This window comes from Myxine glutinosa, chromosome 1, assembly GCF_964187855.1.
Source record: "Myxine glutinosa chromosome 1, kmMyxGlut1.1, whole genome shotgun sequence".
NCBI lineage: Eukaryota > Metazoa > Chordata > Myxini > Myxiniformes > Myxinidae > Myxine > Myxine glutinosa.
Genome location: NC_136261.1, coordinates 406,179,638 through 406,199,112, shown reverse-complemented (window position 1 = coordinate 406,199,112; position 19,475 = coordinate 406,179,638). Strand labels below are relative to the sequence as shown.

The window sequence follows — 19,475 nt, the reverse complement described above, 5'->3', positions numbered from 1 at the left end:
GGTTTATTGACAGTGGCCTAGATTGGGAGATCTGTCAGGTTGGAGCATTGGAACAGAGACCTCGGATGCTTGAGGTTCACAGGCGGAGCGCATATCTCCGCCAGGCTGAACAGTTTACGTTTTGGATTCCACCGCTATAAAAGGCCGGATCTGGATTCGGACCTTAACCAAAATCCTATCGGCTTGGTCTTGTCACGTAACCAACTCCTCCACCTATTTTTGTCATAACTCGTCCAGAACATTTTGAAATATCATGCTATATATAGTGTTTGGCCCCATCTCTCAACACTGAAGAATCACTTCATTTCCCCAATTCCCCAATCCCCTCTCTCTTCTGAGCTGATTAAGCAGAGTGGTGGTACTTCCCTCATGCTTGACACCGACTTGACGGCATGAGCTGTTCTGCTGCACTGGATGGGGCGGGTTCGTGATGGGCGCTTATTGGACCCAAACTCAATACAGTATGTCCTTTAGCAGATGATTAATGACTGATGCGGCTCATTATGGGGGAAACTCAAATGACTTGCAGACTCCAAGTAACTTCATATGGAAATTTATTAAAAACAGGGGAGGGAAGAACAAAGGACAGGAGAGCATTTGTTTGCCGTACTGTTTACTGACTGAATTATGCTCCCCAGGTAATGTATATATGGAAGATCCGAACATTATTGGGCCCCAATCACACCACAGGAGAAAATACCAGGGAGAAAAGACAAGATCGTGGAATACCCTCTGTGGGTCATGTGATGTGTGGCTGAACAGGCAGGAATCAGTCGGGGCCTCTGCTGCAGGAGCAGGTTGGGGGTTCAGCTCTCCGACCCAATCTGGCTGACGCTGGGACAACCCAAGCTGAACCGTCACGGAATGGGGCCAAACATCAGGATCTACAAGCTCACTGCTCCACTGTCCATATGTTAATCCATGGGGTCCATCTGGAACGTGCATGTAACCTTTTATTACCCTCACCAGAGGAGAGGGTATTGTATTTGAGTCCGTTTGTCTGTTTGTTACTTGCGAAAATCTAAGATTTTCAAGTATATTGGTTGATCTTGTGCTTTATTCTGTCTGTTTGTCTGTCTGTATGTCAGTCGCCTAGAGGTCACAATATTGAACCGATCTTCACGAAACTTCACCAAATGGTAGAGTTGGTCACAATCAAGAAGCTTATTGTTATTGGGGGTCAAAAACTCAATAGGTCAGCTTAGGCCAAAGGTCACCAACTTTATCGAATTTCTAAAATCCTCAATTTTCATCCCATTGACTTGAAATTTGAAGAGGATTTGCACATATGGTAACTGAATGCAACCACCAATTATTTTTGAGGTCATCATAGGCCAACAACTTATTTTATGGATTTTGCAAGTATCGTGCTATGCACGACATATTTCTTGTTTGTTTGTACGCACAGAATAAACATGATTTTCTCTGCAACCATTGGTCCGATCGACAGGAATTTTTCACCATAAGTGCACCATGTCATGTCATAGGTCACGTGGTACAGCTGCCATTTTGGAAAAAACTAAAAACTTTGCACCTCTATATCTCCAAAAGTGCTGAATAGAAAAAATTGAGACATGGCTCATTGTAAAGAACTCTCCATGGGGAATAAAATTTGTTAATGATGATGTCATGGGTGCCTCCATTATGACGTCATAATTCGACAAGTACAAAACTTCATCCAATCAAGATTAAATTTCTTGACCATAATCTAAGGATAAATTGGTGGAGAAAAAAAAGACTATCGGTCACGTGGTTCGGCCACCATTTCTGTTTTAACACAAAACCTTAAAAAACACTAAAAACACGTCCTAGCGAGGGTCTGCAGGCTTTGATTGTTCTTTCTTGTTACTTTCGTTTTTAGAAGCAGCATTGGAAAAATGCCATGATTAGGTATCTTAACGTGGACATACACCTTAACACGGATTTCACCCAAGGTTTAGGGAGAGGGGGAAATTAAGTCGGTACAACTTCCGTCGTGTGGCCCTTCATCCTGTCAAGTTGGGTTGAGATTGTATAAGTAACAACCAAATGTATCTCGGTCAGACAGACACCGAATTGCGTATTTTAGTCCGATACTTATCTGTATGAGACAAAGTTTGTTCCAATATTTTTTTTATTTCGCCATATTGTATATTTTGAGGACTGCCATTTAATCAGAGGGGAGAGGGGTACTTACTACTTAGATACATTTTATTAAATAATATATGTGAAGTAATATAATTGGATGAAATGGAGGTGTAAAAAAATCCATGTGGTCAAAATTGTTTTCCCTTTATTCTCACTGGTCAATGACTACAAAATAGATGTTTGTCACCTCCGAAGGATTGAGATTCGTACATGCACAACTTGCACCGCCAGTATTGGTTGTTGGTTTTACTGCTTATGACGTGACGTCACCTGACGATGTCCTGCGCATGCTTTGTTTTGCTTCATCACTCCCATGATTTATTCCTCTTGGCTCTCTGATTTCCACGGGCTCGGTGTGTTTTGTGTGAGCGCTCAATGAACCTCGATCTGTTCACAGAAGCTGTGTGTGGTCCTAAGAATTGTGAACACCACAAGGTCTATCTCGGCTAACTGGCGCAGTAACACTCACTCAGTCACCACTAGTTACTGCAACGTGCTGTACGCTGGACCGATCTTGCATGCGTAATAAACAGACAGCCGCTTGAGGTTCTTCGGAGACGGAGGGAAAGGCATCCCGGCATGCATTGCGAGGAGGGCGGGGCTTGTGCTGACTGGATTGGAGGGAAGTTTCCCGGCATGCATTGCGAGGAGGGCGGGGCTTGTTCTGACTGGATGTTCGGAGGGAAGTTTGGAGTTTGAGGAGTCCAGAGATCGTCGTGCTCGGTTCGTTGTTGTTGTTGTTGTTTTTTTGTTGTTTTTTATGATTTCCGATTCCGTTCGTTGTTCACCTGATGAGTAAAACCTGATTATTGTTGGGTAGGGGCCATTGTGAGCGCTCCGTGTGTTGTCTCCTCAAACTACGATCTCTTCAACCCGGGGATCCTAGGCATGGATTTGGAATTTCGAATCCCTGAAGAGTGAAGGGAAGAGTGAGACAGAACAATGTCGGGAAGGTTGTTCTATGGACAGGAAGAGCGAGGAATAAAAGATGGTAATTTCTCGTTTTGTTGAAATTCATAGTAATGGGACAGATTCCGATGAAGAATCATTTAAAATATCAAAATGTAACGATACGACCCGTTACTAATAACGGAGGAAACGAGATGATCGATGTTTATGTGTGACAGTGATGTCAGATTCTGAAATGCAGATTCGTCACCATTATTAACATTCAACATTAAAATCTTCTTGGGATTATTCTGTAATGCAGATTCGGCACATTTATTAACTCCTCATATGAAAGTCTTTGCGGGCTTATTCTGAAATGCAGATTCATCACCATTAATGTCCTTGGTTAAATACGTCTTTCCAGGTTATTCTCACTCTGCGCTCTGCATTCTTTTTTGCTTCTCCTTCAATAATAAAATTGAACCATTTCAGAAATTTAATGTTTTTTAAACAAAAGTAATAATGTAAGGATGTGTGGAAGAGTTTGAATGTCGTGATTTGTGGGATTTTAATTGTAAATGTAATCTTCCCTTCCCTTCCCTTCCCTTCCCAATCCCACCTTCCCTGTCAGAGAGAAAGACAGAGAGAATCACTTGATAGATTCAGTGCTACTTGCGGCACAACGCGATACGTGGTTACTTTCCCTTATTGGCAAGGTTTGCTGTATTTGATGGTTCCTACCATTGCACTATGATAGTGTTTGTGGAAGGGCAGTGCAAATAATCGTGGAATAATGAGAATGGAAGAAAAAACCACCGTTTAGAGGCCATTTTTCCCCGCAAAGCGGGGGTTGGCCTTTTCGGGGACCGTGGTAGTTGTTGTTTTTTGGTCCCCTTTTTGAAGCAATGTTTTACGGCCGGATACCCTTCCTGACGCCAACCCTTTTTGCCGCCTTCAACGACAAACAGGGAATTACCAGTGAACTGGTACTCAATTAGCCGACCTCGGAAGGATGAGCAGGCTGAGTCAACCCCCCTGGCATTAATTCGGCGATCGACCGAGATTCGAACCCAGGATCCTAGGATCCTAAGCCGGTACCCTAGCCGCTAGCCCAACACCAGGGAATAAGGAGAATGGAAGAATGGAGGAAAATGTTAAACAGTGTGAGAAGTGGTTAATATGGGTAATTCTGGGTTAGTGGAGAGAGAGGGTAGTAGTTGCTGTAGGTAGTACGTATGTCAAAATGGCTTAGTTGAGGATCACTACAAATGGCTTGAAGGAAGGAATAGCTGCTTTGCAGCAGGTGATGGAGTGAAAAAGTTGGTTATGGCTGCAAAGGTAGCATGTAGAGGAGATTGTGGACAGATTATGGACAAAACCTATTGGATGAGATGGATAGCCGACAATAACAAGCCAATTCCATTTTGGTTCAGGTCCGAATGCAGATCCGGCCCATCAGTGGGATACAAAACGTAAAGTGATCTGTCTGATGAAGGTATGTGCGCTACTGAGTGCCGTTCCACTGAGTAAATGTGTTTATGATTTGTTTCATATTTAGGATCACTTCAGCTGTGTTTAAGTAGCTTCTTTAAGAAGGATGGGCCTATTTATGTTCTAACTCTCTTCACTTCAGATTCCTGACGAGCCATGGACTCTACAAGAACTAATAGCAGGATCGGTGTCATTCCTGCCTGGCTGGAGAGCCGTGGCTTGCCGGAGGAGTCGCTCCAAGCTGCGGTTAAGGGCCTAGGGATCGAAATCCTCAGATTGCTCTGTGCCCATGCCGAGTCCGCTCAGTCAAGGGTTCGACTCTGTTCTGTGTCCAAACAAACATTTACTCTCATCATGTACGCCAAGCTCTGTTGTTTTATGGAGTCGTGCTTTGACCGGAAAGGCTCGGAACAGCCCGCTGTGTCAGGATGTGAAAATGACTCGGAGATGGAAAGACATATTGAAGTCCTGCAAGTAAAGGTTGAAGACGAGTACCTTGTTGATCCAGAAGAGAAAGAAAGATACACGGTGAATTGTAAGCTGTCAGAAATGCAAGTAGTAGATTATGAACTCTACACAATAAATTTGGCCAATCGTGTCTGAACTATGTTAATATGACAAGAATTCCATGGAACTTTGACACCCTATGTTAAACTAGAACCGGCACTCGGTAGAGTGCACTGATAGGCTGGATCTGGATCCGGGCCTGTACCAAAATCTAATTGGCTTTTTCTTGTCACCTGACAAACTCATCCACCAAATTTTGTCATAATGCGTCCAAAACATTTTCGAGATATTCTACTCACAGACAGGTGTGAAAACATAACCTCCATCCACCTTAGGTGGCAACGGTAAATAAGGAATAGTTATTTGACCATTTCGCCATATTTGTTGGCAATGTAAAATATTTGCCTTCAACACATCATATACAGGGTATTCAGAAAGTATTCACACCCTCTGACTTTTTTACATTTTGTGTTGTAGCCTAAATTTAAAATGGATTGAATTTTAAAATGTTGTCACCGATCTACACACCATACTCCGTAATGACAAAGTTAAAACATGTTTTTAATTTTTTTAAACATGTTTATTGAAAATGAAATGCAGAAATATCTTATTTACTTAGGTATTCAACCGCCTGAGTCAATATTTCGTAGAAGCGCCATTTGGCAGCGATCACAGCTTTCAGTCTTCTTGGGTCTGTCTGTATCAGATTTGTACACCTGGATTTGGGGAGTTTTCCCATTCTTCCTTGCAGATTTGCTCAAGCTCTGTCAAGTTGGATGGAAAGTGTCGGTGAACAGCAATCTTCAAGTCTTTCCACAGATTCTCAATGGGATTCAAGTCTGGGCACTGGCTAGGCCACTCAAGGACTTTCACCTTCTTGTTCTGAAGCCATTCCAGTGTTGCTTTGGCTGTTTGCTTGTGGTCATTGTCCTTTTGGAACGTAAATCTTCACCGCATCTAAGGTTTTTTGCACTCTGAAGCAGGTTCTCCTCAAGAATTTGCCGGTATTTGGCTCCATTCGTTGTTCCATCTATGCCTGTACTATAAGTCTCCCAGTCCCTGCAGCTGAGAAGCATCCCCATAACATGATGCTGCCACCACCATGCTTCATGGTAGGGATGGTGATAGATGGGTGATGAGCAGTGCTTGGTTTCCGCCAGACGTAGCGCTTCACATTCAGGCCAAAGATTTCAATTTCAGTCTCGTCAGACCACCAAATAATTTGCTTCATGCTCTCGGAGACTTTCATGTACCTTTTTGCAAACTCTAGGCGTGTGTCATGTGCCTTTTTCTCAGGAGTGGCTTCCGTCTGGCCACTTTCCCATAAAGCCTAGATTTGTGAAGTGCTGCAGAGACTCTTGTCCTTCTGGCAGGTTCTCCCATCTTAGCCAAGGAACGGTGTAGTTCTGTCAGTGGTCATTAGGTTATTGGTCACCTCACTGACCAAGGTTCTTCTTGCCCGGTTGCTCAGTTTGGTTGGACAGCCAGCTCTAGGAAGAGTCTGGGTAGTTCATATTCTTTCCATTTCGTAATGATGGAGCTCACTGTGCTCTTGGGAACTTTCAGCTCTCTAGAAATTGTTTTATATCATTCCGCAGATCTATGCCTCCTCAAAATTCTATCTCGGAGTTCTACGGACAGGTCCTTGGACTTCAAGGTAGAGTTTCTGCCCTGACATGCACTGTCAACTGTTGGACCTTATATAGAAAGGTGTGTTTCTTTCTAAGTCATGTCAAATCAATAGAATTTGCCACAGGTGGACTCCAATCAAGTTGTCGAGACAACTCAAGGATGATCAAAATAAATTGGATGCACCTGAGCTCAATTTGGAGTCATTGCAAAGGAGTTCAATACTTATTGACCAAGATATTTCAGCTTTTCATTTTTAATTGATTTGTAAAAATTTCTAAAAAAAATAAAATTCACTTTGACATTATGAGGTATATCAGGGACAAAAATCTCAATTTAATCTATTTTATAATAAGGCTGTAACACAACAAAATGTGAAAAAGTCAAGGGGTGTGAATACTTTCTGAAGGCACTAATACTTCCGGAAGCAGAAATTATGTGAAATCGTAAAAATTGGCCTATCTATTTTAATCTTGGTGTTCAACTTGGAAATTCTTTCCGGCGTCATCAAGTTCCCGGCGATCCATGGCTATTTATAATATTTCCTGAAGTGGAAATTGTGTCAATCCAAAATTTAAAAAACACTTATTTTGTTCAAAATACATATATTTTTTTTCATTACCGTTGATCTTGAAAGATACTGAGCGTGTTAAAATTGAATTTTATCAGCCGGGACTATTGCATTGACCAGACCGGCCTGGTTTTCAGTAATGTACTATATCTTTGTAAAGACGATACATATTGGTGTGAGTAATTAATTAATTAATTAATTAAAGGGCGAAAGAGATTTGTGTATTGGATTGTTGTAAAATGTATATTACCTCCAATGTGAGTTCCTGGGGTGGATGAGGTTTCTATGATTGATAGAACCTGACTTTGACACGACTTGAGAAGTTGAGGATGGCACACTGTTGCAACTGAACTGCATTTATTATATTTTAGCTTCGGGGAGTCGTACCGAAGTTGGAGTTAAAAGTCTATCGATCTCCTACTGCAGTTGGTGTTAACGATGGAGGTGAAGCCGGACAAGGGACTTCCGGGGCCTGGCAGAGCGGTAGCTGGCACAGCGGTGTTACATGGAACATGTCCATGTATCCAGCCCATACAGCTGACACACTCTCAGCCTGGTCAACACTAGACCAAGGATGAGGATAGATTGGCATTCTGGATTGTGCAACACCTTTGTGTGATCTGAGGGAACTGAAGGGATGGAAACTGACAGGACTGCAACAGACTGGACAATGTTTGAGTGTTGACGATGAGCAAATGGTGTGTGACATATCAATAAGTTTTGCGGATGTACGCTATGAGTGAATGGCAATTATACATGAATATTTGAATACATTCGAAGTTCCAGACTTTGAGTTTTCTATTGATAGAAAGCAGTATAGAAAGGAGGGGGGAGAGGGAGGGGATCCTACACTGGTTCAGCAACTTTCCACAAAATGTAGAAAGTTTAATTTTTATTCCACATTTAAAAAAAAATTATTTAAAAATAAAATAAACTCAAACGTGACTTGATGACAATGTATTATTCTGTGACAGGAACAATTCAGCAATGACTATCATTTCAAAAACATGACTTGATTACCAAATATGTGGGTACGATGTTTCTGTTCCTCATAATGACAACAGCCGTTTAAACCACCAGGCAAAATTGGAAGACCAAAAAAATATCAAGATGAAAGTGAAAGACTTGCAGCAAGAGCAAAACGAGCTCGAGAAAGACGTGCATCTCAAAGTACAAAATGTAGGAGCAAAACACTCAAAGGTATGGCTGAAAATGCCTGTGAACATCGAAAAACCCAGTCCTCCCTGGATCGAACGGGCAGACTTGAGCAGATGTCTCAACATGCTCGAGAAGTGCGGACGTTAGAGTCACCGGCAAAGAGAAAACGTAGACTTCAGCAAATGGCTCAACATGCCAGAGAGTCGAGGGCATCTGAATCTCCTGAAGACCGAGAAAGGCGACTCTATAAAATGTCTCAATATGCGAAAGAGTCAACAGCATCTGAATCTGCTGAGCACAGAAAAAGGCGACTTCAGAAAAAGTCCCAACGTGCCAGGGAACAACGCTTAGCTGAATCACCATCGAGAAGATGCAACCGCTTACTCCAAATGGCCAATCATGCTCGATATAGGAGAATAAATGAGACTGCATCTGATAAAAATCGTAGAGTGGCATTACTACGAAAGAAAAGAAACAACATTATGCCAGGCATCACAGGCGAGAGTGATGTACAAGATTTCGGAGAAGTTATAATGAAGAACACAGTTGGAGTCGGTGATTTGGGACCGTTTTATAACTACTGTCAACACTGCAAAGCTTACAAATGGTCAGCTGAATCAGAAAGTGTCTGCTGTGCGAAGGCAACAGTTTGTCTTGATCCAATTCCAACACCACGTGATCGATTGAAAAAGTGGATCAAACACCGGATAAACGTCGTATGGGGTGATCCGTGGAATAGTCTATTTCTTCAACAGTACCTAGAAGGTGGATTGTCATCCACGTGGAACTCGTTATTCAACCACAACGAAGTGATGGAGTTGAAAGAGGTGTTGGATCGAGCTACAGATGAACTTTTTATCAATGGATGTCGCTTCTCGGCAATGGCAAAGGATGTCAAAACGAAGCAAACGGAAGAGAGGCACTCGGGAACAAAGGAAGAACAAAAGGATGTCGTATTGATACTTGACAGTATGTTCCCAAATGGAAATCACGAGGACTGGATATACATTGCTGTCACTGTTTATCGTGGAGAAATGAATGATTATTACGAACCTGACTTTCCATGAATAAATAAAACTTGAGAAGAACAGTACTTGAGTGTTTTCACTGTTAGTCGTTGACCTCAGCAACTGAAGGACAAATATTGAAACTGCCTGGTTCCACAAAAATGGCTTGAGATGTGCTTTCAGCAACAGAATCAAGAATCAAACTTCTTATCCTGAAAAGAAACAAGTTCATCCCTCATTGAAATGTCATCACTGTAAATGTGACAAATAACCTGCTTTGTCTTGTTTAATCAACGAGCTGGCATCTGCAAGGGAAGTGGGGTGAGGGAGAGGTGGGAAACCTTCAGACTTCTTTAAAGGGGTCGGCACTGATGTGTTGGGGGAACCGCTGCAGGTCAAGCGGATACTTCCGGGATTGCATCCCAAATTATGCAGCCATCTCAGTGCCACTTGCAAATTCGACAATGAATGGACCTAGCACGGCAGTGTGTCTGGACAAGGTGGCTGTGACCCTCAAGCAACTCAACAAACCCAACCGGACCATCGTAAGACATTTATGCTCAGGAAAGGTCCTTCTGACTCTGGCATCAGATCTGGTCTTTTACAGCGACACGATCCGTGAGTTTGGCACTCTTAACTGCAAGTGTGGCAAGGAAGAAGCTGCTGAACTAAGAGAAGAACTACTTTACCATGGAGAAAGAATGGCTTGCTTTTGTGTGGGGCATCTCAATAGGACCAAATTAAATTTTTTTGACTGATCACCAGCCATTGCTGTAGATGGGTAAGGCAACCAGCTGATGGTGGATTCCTCTTCAATTTTTATTCATGTGTCCTGACAGTTTTGTAAAGTAATTCGTGTCAATTCGGAACATTGAGATTTTTTCTTGAGGAGGACAATTGTGCCACAGATTCTTTATGAACGATTTTGTTGAGCAGTATATTTATGTTCTATGCACTTTAATGCTGTTATTATTTACGATATTATAATATTTGTTGAGCTAGACACGAGTTGTAAATATAAAGTTTAATGTGAAAAGTGTTAATGCTTGAAGTTAGATTTTAAAAACCCTTGGAGAGATTGTCGGTGTTCAGTGAAAATTACAGCAACTTCTGTGTTGTGGAAACACCTCGTTAATGAACGACATCATTCAATTGAGAGGGGCTTTCTTGAAAGTTTGCGAGAGTATGGTGATTATGAACTCATCTTTCAAGTGGAGGACACATGAATATGGTGAAAGAGGGTAAGAAGAGTGGAACAGGAAGAATAAGCCAGTTACCTTTTTCATTGTACAGTGTTGCAATGGTGTATCGAATGTCGCTTTTTTTGGCTTTGTCAATAAAATTAAGTTTAGACCACATTCGCCTGTCTCCTGGCTGGAAATTAATCAATTGCAGAACGTTGTTCTCGCCAGTGATGGAAAAGGTGCAACAACTGGAGGAGAAATGTAAAAAAAAAATGCAACACCTGGATGAGAGTTCTACAATGTGGGACTTTCAAAATGATGTATGAATTCTAACGAGGCATTTCACACATGTGCTATGTGTGCATTTGCAGTGACTCGCTTCTGCCAACCTGTCGTTGCTCGTGTCAAATCTGTAATTACCTTCGCAAAAGCGGAAGGTTATGTTTTGATCGCTGTGTATTTATTTGTATGTCTGTGTGTGTGTGTGTGTATGTTATTCGCATAACTCAAAAAGTATTCAACCGAATTGCATGAAATTTGGTGGGATGATTGGTTATTATACGGGACACATTTGATTAGATTTTGGGAGCAATCGGGTCAAAGGTCAAGGTCAAGGTCACGAAAAGGTCAAAATCGTATTTTTGTTGTTCTGTTCCCTACACTCCCATGCCAAGTACAGAACAGTAGCTGCGGCGAAGGTATGCGCTCTACCGAGTGCCCGTTCTAGTTCAAATGTTATTTTAAACCAAAGAGTGGTAATTTCCAAATGGTTAATCATAATCGTTCTGTTCGTGGATGCAAATGGGACTGAAGAAAATGTATAGAATCATGAGAAATATCCATGGATGAGAGGCGTTTGATTATACCCTTGGACCCCGCTATTCGCGGGGGATACGTTCCTGGAAAATCCGCGAATAGCGAAACTCGCAAATAGGGGGGCATTGTTTCAATTGAAAAAAAGGAAAAAGGAACATTGCAAGAGGTTTCCCAATTGCAGGAAATCAACGCGTGTCTGGCAACCATGCGTCACTGTGCAACCCGTAAAACTTGATGTATTCAAAATATATTTCACATGCAGAAGTTTTACCTCTATACCAAAAAAATTAAAGGTTAGGAGTAAAACAATTCAATTTTTTTTTTTGCCTTATGTAGCTAAGAACCACCCGAATACACACACACACACACACACACACACACACACACACACACACACACACACACATATATGTATATATGGACCCTCGCTGTCTCTCAGATACTTACTAAGTACTTTCAGCTTATTTTAGATGCTTTGTGAGCCATTTTAGGTTTACCCTGTCATGCACGCACAATAGCAGTTCACATGCCCCAAAGATCGTTGTCTCTAGAGGTTTCTGCTCATGCACGCCGAACATTCTGGGATGGATTCCATCATTTTGAAAGCCTCGTATTTTGGTATACGGCACATGGCTGTGAGTAGCAGAGCAGGAATTTGTAGTTTGGCCATAGTGCCGTCAATAACTCACTTCTGTAGTTGCATGTCTTTGTATACGAGCTTGGTGATGTAGTTTCCTTGGTTGAGTTATCTCCTGACTTTGAAGCCCAGAAGTTCAAAGGACTGAATTTCTTTCAGATAATGATCACAAAAGTATATTAGTGGTTGATTTTTCTGTCAATACTAAAACATTGTGACGAATTGAGACTTGCTTGCAATGCCTTCAGAAAGTATTCACACCCCTTGACTTTTTCACATTTTATTGTGTTACAGCCTGAATTTAAAATGGATTGAAATGACTTTTTTCACGAATCTGCACATAATACCCCATAATGGCAGAGTGGAATTTTTCTTCTTCTTTTTTTTGATGAAATACAGAAATATCTAATTACCCTGGGCTCGCGATGCGAAAAGCAGGGTTAAGCATTCGTGTGCATACGTACGTATGTGTGGCGTACATGCGTGCGTACATGTCTGCATTTTTTAAATCAATTTTCTCGGCAACCGTTGGACCGATTGGCACAAAATGTTACAATAGGAGTGTCTCCACCTGTATAATTTTTTTATTCATAATTATGACGTCGTAGGTCACGTGGTACAGGCGCCATCTTGGGAAAACTTTGCACCTCTATATCTCTGAAACCAATCCATGGCAAAAATTGAGACCTGGGTCATTGTCAACTACTCCCCGTGGGGAATAAGATATGTTAATGATGATGTCATCGGTGCCTTCGTTATGACATCATAATTCGACAAATACAACACTTATCCAATCATTATGTATTTTTTTTTCTCAGCAACTGTTTTTTTTGTTTTTTTTTTGTATAAAGAATCGAGGCTCGTGAAAGAGCTAACATTTATCAAACAAACAAGGAAACAAAATATATAAAAAGGGGAGCGGTAGACAAGATGGGGAGAGAAGGGGAGGAAGCACACAAACACAACATTTGAGAGCAGGGACATTGGGAGATGTGTGGGAGGGAGAGGGCTTGGGGGGGGAGGCAGGATAGGTATAAAACGCAAGGACACCAAAGACTTCCAGGAAAGAAGTTGGTATTTCAAAAAAGTGGATTTGGGGTGAAATTAGCGGGGGTAGAAAAGATCAAGGTTTTGGATTGGTGAAGATAAGAGATGTTGGTGAACAGCTGTTTTAAAGACCTGGAGGGAGGAGTGGGATTGAAGAGTGAGGGAGTTTGTTCCAGAGGCGGGAGAAAAGAGGAATGAAGGTGAGCAGAGAGTCTTGATTTTGGCAGTTTAACCATAAGAGGGTTGCAGGCAGATCTTGTGCGACCTGTAGGAATATTTGTGGGACAGAGCCCAGAGAGAGCTGGGGGAGCAAGGCCGGAGAGGAGTCGGTAGAAGACGGAAAGACCACCAACCTGCCTGCGGTGAGTAAGTGAAAGGCCCTCGGAGATGGCGTCATCGCGGGAGATTCCAATGATTCTGAACGCTTTGGTTTCAACAGCGTGAAGAGGAGCTAGGTGAGAGAGACTGTTGGTCTAATGGACACGAAATTTTCACCATAGGAGCACCTCCTCCTGTAGAATATTTTAATGATAATCATGACATCATAGGTCATGCGGTACAGGCGCCATCTTGGTAAAACCGGAAAAATGTTGCACCTCTATATCTCCAAAACCGCTCCATGGAAAAAATTGAAACATGGCTCATTGTAAAGAACTCCATATGGGGAATAGGTGCTGTTAACGATGACGTCATTTGTGCCATAATTATGACGTCATAATTTGACAGGGACAATGCTTAGGCTGATCATTTTGAAATTTATTGAGCATGATCTATGCAACAATTATATGAGAGAATATAAACTTATGATCTCATCGTTCACGTGGTCTGGCAGCCATGTTGGATCAAAGAAGAAAAAAAAACGTCCAAAAACAGAAGCGTTAGCTCACACCAAGTTGACTGCACAGGGTAAGTATTCTATGAATACCACCTAGTTTACATAAGTATTCAACTCCCCGAGGCAATACTTCGTAGAAGCGCCTTTTGCAGTGATTGCAGCTTCGAGTCTTCTTGGGTATGTCTGTATCAGCTCTGGATTCTGCATTTGGGGAGTTTCTCCCATTCATCCTTACATATTTGCTCAATCTCTGTCAAGTTGAATGGGGAGCATCGGTGAACAGCAATCTTCAAGTCGTTTCACAGATTCTCATTGCGATTCAAGTCGGGCTTTGGCTCGGCCACTCAAGGACTTTCACGTTCTTGTTCTGAAGCCATTCCAGAGTTGCTTTGGCTGTATGCTTGGGGTCATTGTCCTGTTGGAACGTCAATCTTCCATCTGGCCACTCTCCCATTAAGATTAGATTTGTGAAGGGCTGCATAGACATTAGACTGTTGTCCTTCTGGCAGATTGTGCCATTTCAGCCAAGGAACTCTTTAGTTCTGTCAGAGTGGTCATTGGGTACTTGTTCACCTCCCTGACCGAGGTCTTTGCCCAGTTGCTCTATTTGGCCAGACGGCCAGCTCTAGGAAGAGGCTGGGTAGTTCCATTGTCTTTCAATTTCCCAATGATGGAGCTCATTGTGCTCTTGGAAAATTTCAACACTCAATAAATTGTTTTACACCCTTCCCCAGATCTATGCCTCCTCACAATTCTTTCTCGGAGTTCTACGGACAGTTCCTTGGACTTCATGGTAGAGTTTCTGCTCTGAAATGCACTGTCAACTGTGGGACCTTATATGGAAAGGTGAGTTTCTTTCTAAATAATGTCCAATTAATTGAATTGGCCACAGGTGGACTACAATCAAGTTGTAGAGACATCTCAAGGTGATCAAAGGAAATTAGATGCACCTGAGCTCAATCAAAGAGTGACAGCTGCTGTTTCCAGAGCGTTTCCAGAGCACTGAAAATGTCCTTTCCGTAGATAAATAACCAGATTGGACCCAAGACGCTGCTTCAGGGCCGAAGCCTCCACTGGGAGAAGTAAATAGCGGATTCCATTGATAGCAATATATTGCATTGATAATTAATACGGTATTAGTTTAAGGAGGAAAACCCCATTGGGGAGGAGGGATATTATTGGTATTAATTAATTGGTGCAAGATCATCCACATACGATATCCTTCCTGCTTACCAGCTCCATCACCATGATAAACATGAGTGGGCTGAGAGCGTTCCTGCCTAAAACCGATGTTCATGTTGAACTCCTCCGCCATCCCAGGACCAACCAAAACTCTTCCCTCGTTCCCTTCCACCAACCTAACTTCTGCTTCCGTTACTCCCATCTATCTCGGTGTCACCATCACCATCTCTTGGGACAGTGTCACACAGGCCTTCTCCCAGCTCCACAAATCCCAATGCCATTTCACCTTGAACCTCCAACCTCTTCTCCACCCACAGTAACATAAATATTATGCTATTATCATTGGTGTTGTTATTGCTTTTGTTATTAGACTCGGCCTTCGAAAAACGTCACGTATTAGCTAACTTGGCACGTATTGTACACCTCAACACGGATTTCACTCAAGATGGAAACCGCCTTGGGGAAAGGGGGTGGCAAATGAAGTCGCTACAACCTCCATCACTTAATCCTCCTGTCAAGTTTGGTTGATCTTGGATAAATAACGACGGAATGGATCACAGACAGACAGACACCAAATAGCATATTTACTTCCGCCATCGAAGGTGGATGAAGGTTCTGTTTTCACCCCTGTCTGTCTGTCTGTCTGTCTGTGAACAGGATATCTTAAAAAATTGCAGACGGATTCGTATGAAATTTACGAGAGATGTTGGGTATGTGACAAGGAAGAATTGATTCAATTTTGGTGAAGACACGAATGCAGATCCAGATCAGAAAGTTTTTAAAAGTCATTGTTCACCATTGAGTGGTTTGGCTACATATATATATATATATATACTAGCTTGGCTCGGATCGCTGCGCTCGCCTCACCAAGCGCCGTTACAGAGGAACGGGCTTGTTTTAGCTGAGGATAATTACTGTACCTGAGTTGCTGTATTGTCATGATTTACACCAATCATAATACAAACAATTATTTTGCACAAATTTAATTGTAGTGATTGTGATATTACATTATTATAAGCAATTTAGGTTGAAGATTTTGGTTGAAATTTTTTTTTTAATTCAAAAAAGAACCCCTCAGCACATACGGGAGGGGTATGTGCAGTCTGGAAGTTTGGGACGATTACACCTCACCACCACGTAATTCAAAACACCTCATCAGTCTGGAAGTTTGGGACGATTACACCTCACCACCACGTAATTCAAAACACCTCATCAGTCTGGAAGTTTGGGACGATTACACCTCACCACCACGTAATTCAAAACACCTCATCAGTCTGGAAGTTTGGGACGATTACACCTCACCACCACGTAATTCAAAACACCTCATCAGTCTGGAAGTTTGGGACGATTACACCTCACCACCACGTAATTCAAAACACCTCATCAGTCTGGAAGTTTGGGACGATTACACCTCACCACCACGAAATTAAAAACACCTCACCACCAAGTAATTTAAAACACCTCACCACCATGTAATTCAAAACACCTCACCCCCATGTAATTTAAAACACCTCACCACCAAGTAATTTAAAACACCTCACCACCATGTAATTCAAAACACCTCACCCCCATGTAATTTAAAACACCTCACCACCATGTAATTCAAAACACCTCACCCCCCATGTAATTTAAAACACCTCACCCCCATGTAATTTAAAATACCTCACCCCCATGTAATTTAAAACACCTCACCCCCACGTAATTTAAAACACCTCACCCCCACGTAATTTAAAACACCTCACCCCCACCAAATTTAAAACACCTCACCACCATGTAATCCAAAACACCACCCCAATGTAATTCAAAACACCTCACCACCACATAATTTAAAACACCTCACCCCCACGTAATTCAAAACACCTCACCACCACCTGGTTCAGGTGACAGCTCAAGCCGATGAAGCCTTTGTCGCTCCTGTGTGAAGCGGGGCCATCACCGTAAAATACAAAACGCACAGGAAATGGCGCTTTTGCTGAGGATATTGGAGCCAATGTGGAAATGGGAGAAGTCTTATTCTCCGACTGCTGATGAGTTATAATCGTGTTTTGGGTCTTCGGGGTGTTTTGGGTCTTCGGGGTGTTTTGGGTCTTCGTGGTGTTTTGGGTCTTTGGGGTGTTTTGGGTCTTTGGGGTGTTTTGTTTCTTCGGGGGGTGTTTTGGGTCTTCGGGGTGTTTTGGATCTTGGGAGTGTTTTGGGTCTTTGGGGTCTTTTGGGTATTCAGGGTCTTTTTGAGCCTCAGGGCCTTGAAGGGTATTTTGGGTCTTTGGGGTGTTTTGGGTCTTCGGGGGATTTTGGATCTTTTGGGTCTTCGGGGTGTTTTGGGTCTTCGGGGTGTTTTGGGTCTTGGGAATGTTTTGGGTCTTTGGGGTCTTTTGGGTTTTTGGGTATTCAGGGTCTTTTTCAGCCTTAGGGCCTTGAAGAGTATTTTGGGTCTTTGTGGTGTTTTGGGTCTTTGGGCTCTTTGGGGGTCTTCAGAGTATGTTGGGTCTTTGGGGGTATTCAGGGTATTTTGGGTCTTCAGGGTTCTTGGGGGAATTAATTTAAAGGGTCGTTAAAGGTCTCAGGGGTCTCAGCAGTCTTAACGCAATTAAGAGGGTTAATTAAGAGGGTGGTAATTTTATTTGAGGAAGAAAAAGACGTTTTCGTCACATATAAACATGCATAGCGAACCATATACGTTTGCTCTATTATAATAAGATTTTGGTTCAGGTCCGAATCCAGATCCGAGACCGGTCAGTAGATACAAAAGGTAAACTGTTCAACCGAGCTGAGTTGTGCTCTCTACCGAGTGTCCTGGTTTATTATGTGTGATGGAGGAAGATGATATATTGGAGCCAATGTGGAAATGGGAGAAGTCTTATTCTCCGACTGCTGATGAGTTATAATCGTGTCTATATGTTCAACAAATCGTTCAAAGAATCAACTAATATTTCGTGCTGTGCTGTTGTTTCGTATATAGCCGGTGGCTGATTGGCTGCATAATTTATAGGGGGCGTGGCTGTTCCGCTCATGTGGTGCTCCTCTGCGCTGTTCCGATCTTGCATACGTAATAAACAGACACCCGCCCGAGATCACTTGAAGACGGAGAGAAAGGCATCCCGGCATGCATTGCGAGGAAGGGCGAGGCTTGTTCTGACTGGATGTTCAGCACGGAGGTATATAATAAACTGGAGAGCCAATGACGGCTGTCGGCTGAAGCTAGCGGAAGTTGCTTGGCGGCCATATTGGGAAGCCGATTGTGACATTCGTCCACATCCATCAGGGCAAGTAATACAATACACCGGACTCGAACATGCAACTAAATTGGAAGTTTATTGTTCAATAGTTGTTATTTTTCCTTAGCTATCTGATGCCAATAACTGCAAATGAGGGTTGTATAAATTACAGCACTAGGTGGTTTGCCATTGCCTTCCCACTTCGCAGTAGCAGTAGGTAGGGCAGGAAGTTGTTCAGGGTCCTGGTACGAATCCCGATCCTGGTATTTCACGGGCAGGGCGACTGATCATCCTGGCGAACGTTAAGCCGGCTGTCTTGTCTGCTAGTGAAGGAGCTGGGGCTCCCACGTCGATCGGGAAATCGGAATCGGGGAATGGAAGCTGAATGACAGTTGGAAAGTGCCTGTAGCATACTTTATGATAAATGGATTGTCGGGGAAGGAACAGGCGAATTTGGTGACACAATGTCTACTAAAATTGCATGATATCGGTGCAGAGGTGGTTTCCTTAACTTGCGATGGACCGTCCGCTCATTTGACAATGTTACGTGAGCTAGGTGCCGACATCACGCCGCAGAATGTGAAACCAACATTTCCCCACCCAGCAAATCCCGAAAAGAAAATTTGTGTTGCACTCGATGCATGTCACATGCTTAAACTTGCAAGAAACTGTCTTGGATCCATGAAAATGATGGAGGATGGCAACAAAAAAGTCATCGCGTGGAAATACATCCAGGCACTCTTTGATCTGCAGAAGAGGGAAGGCTTGCGTCTGGGAAATAAGCTCTCCCGGAAACACATCGAGTGGAAGAGCAATGTCATGAAGGTGGACACAGCTGCTCAGACATTGAGCACTAGTGTGGCAGATGCAATTCGGTTTTGCAGGGACACTTTGCAACTATCAGAATTTCAGGGCAGTGAGGCTACCTGCCAATACATTGAAACATTGGACAAACTGTTTGACATTCTAAATTCTCGCAATCCATTGGCACGAAACTACAAGGCACCACTCATGACATCACGAGAAGGACTTTTCCTGCCATTCCTGGATACTGCCTACAGTTACTTGTCCAACATCAAAAACATGAATGGTCAAGTTATGACCAATACGCGTTTGAAAACCCCCTTCATTGGTTTCATGATCTGCATAGAGAGTGTCAAAATTTTGTATTTCACATATGT

General features: G+C 42.7%; 1 protein-coding gene across 4 annotated transcripts; it reads left to right on the top strand.

The window, feature by feature from the left end:
* Positions 1–2,767: 2,767 nt before the first annotated feature.
* LOC137416315 (uncharacterized) lies at positions 2,768–10,736 on the top strand. 4 transcript variants are annotated; one of them, XM_068101852.2, is made up of 4 exons: positions 2,792–2,850; positions 3,014–3,118; positions 4,649–5,041; positions 8,294–10,736. In XM_068101852.2, exons 3-4 carry the CDS (start codon positions 4,663–4,665, stop codon positions 9,436–9,438), a joined length of 1,524 nt encoding a protein of 507 aa, XP_067957953.1. In that variant the 5' UTR covers positions 2,792–2,850; positions 3,014–3,118; positions 4,649–4,662; the 3' UTR covers positions 9,439–10,736. The 4 variants fall into 4 exon arrangements, 2 of the variants coding, with proteins under 2 accessions (XP_067957953.1, XP_067957951.1); XR_013621910.1 differs by lacking the exon at positions 2,792–2,850 and having other exon boundaries at positions 2,897–3,118; positions 4,649–5,034; XM_068101850.2 differs by lacking the exons at positions 2,792–2,850; positions 3,014–3,118 and adding an exon at positions 4,373–4,510.
* Positions 10,737–19,475: the final 8,739 nt, after the last annotated feature.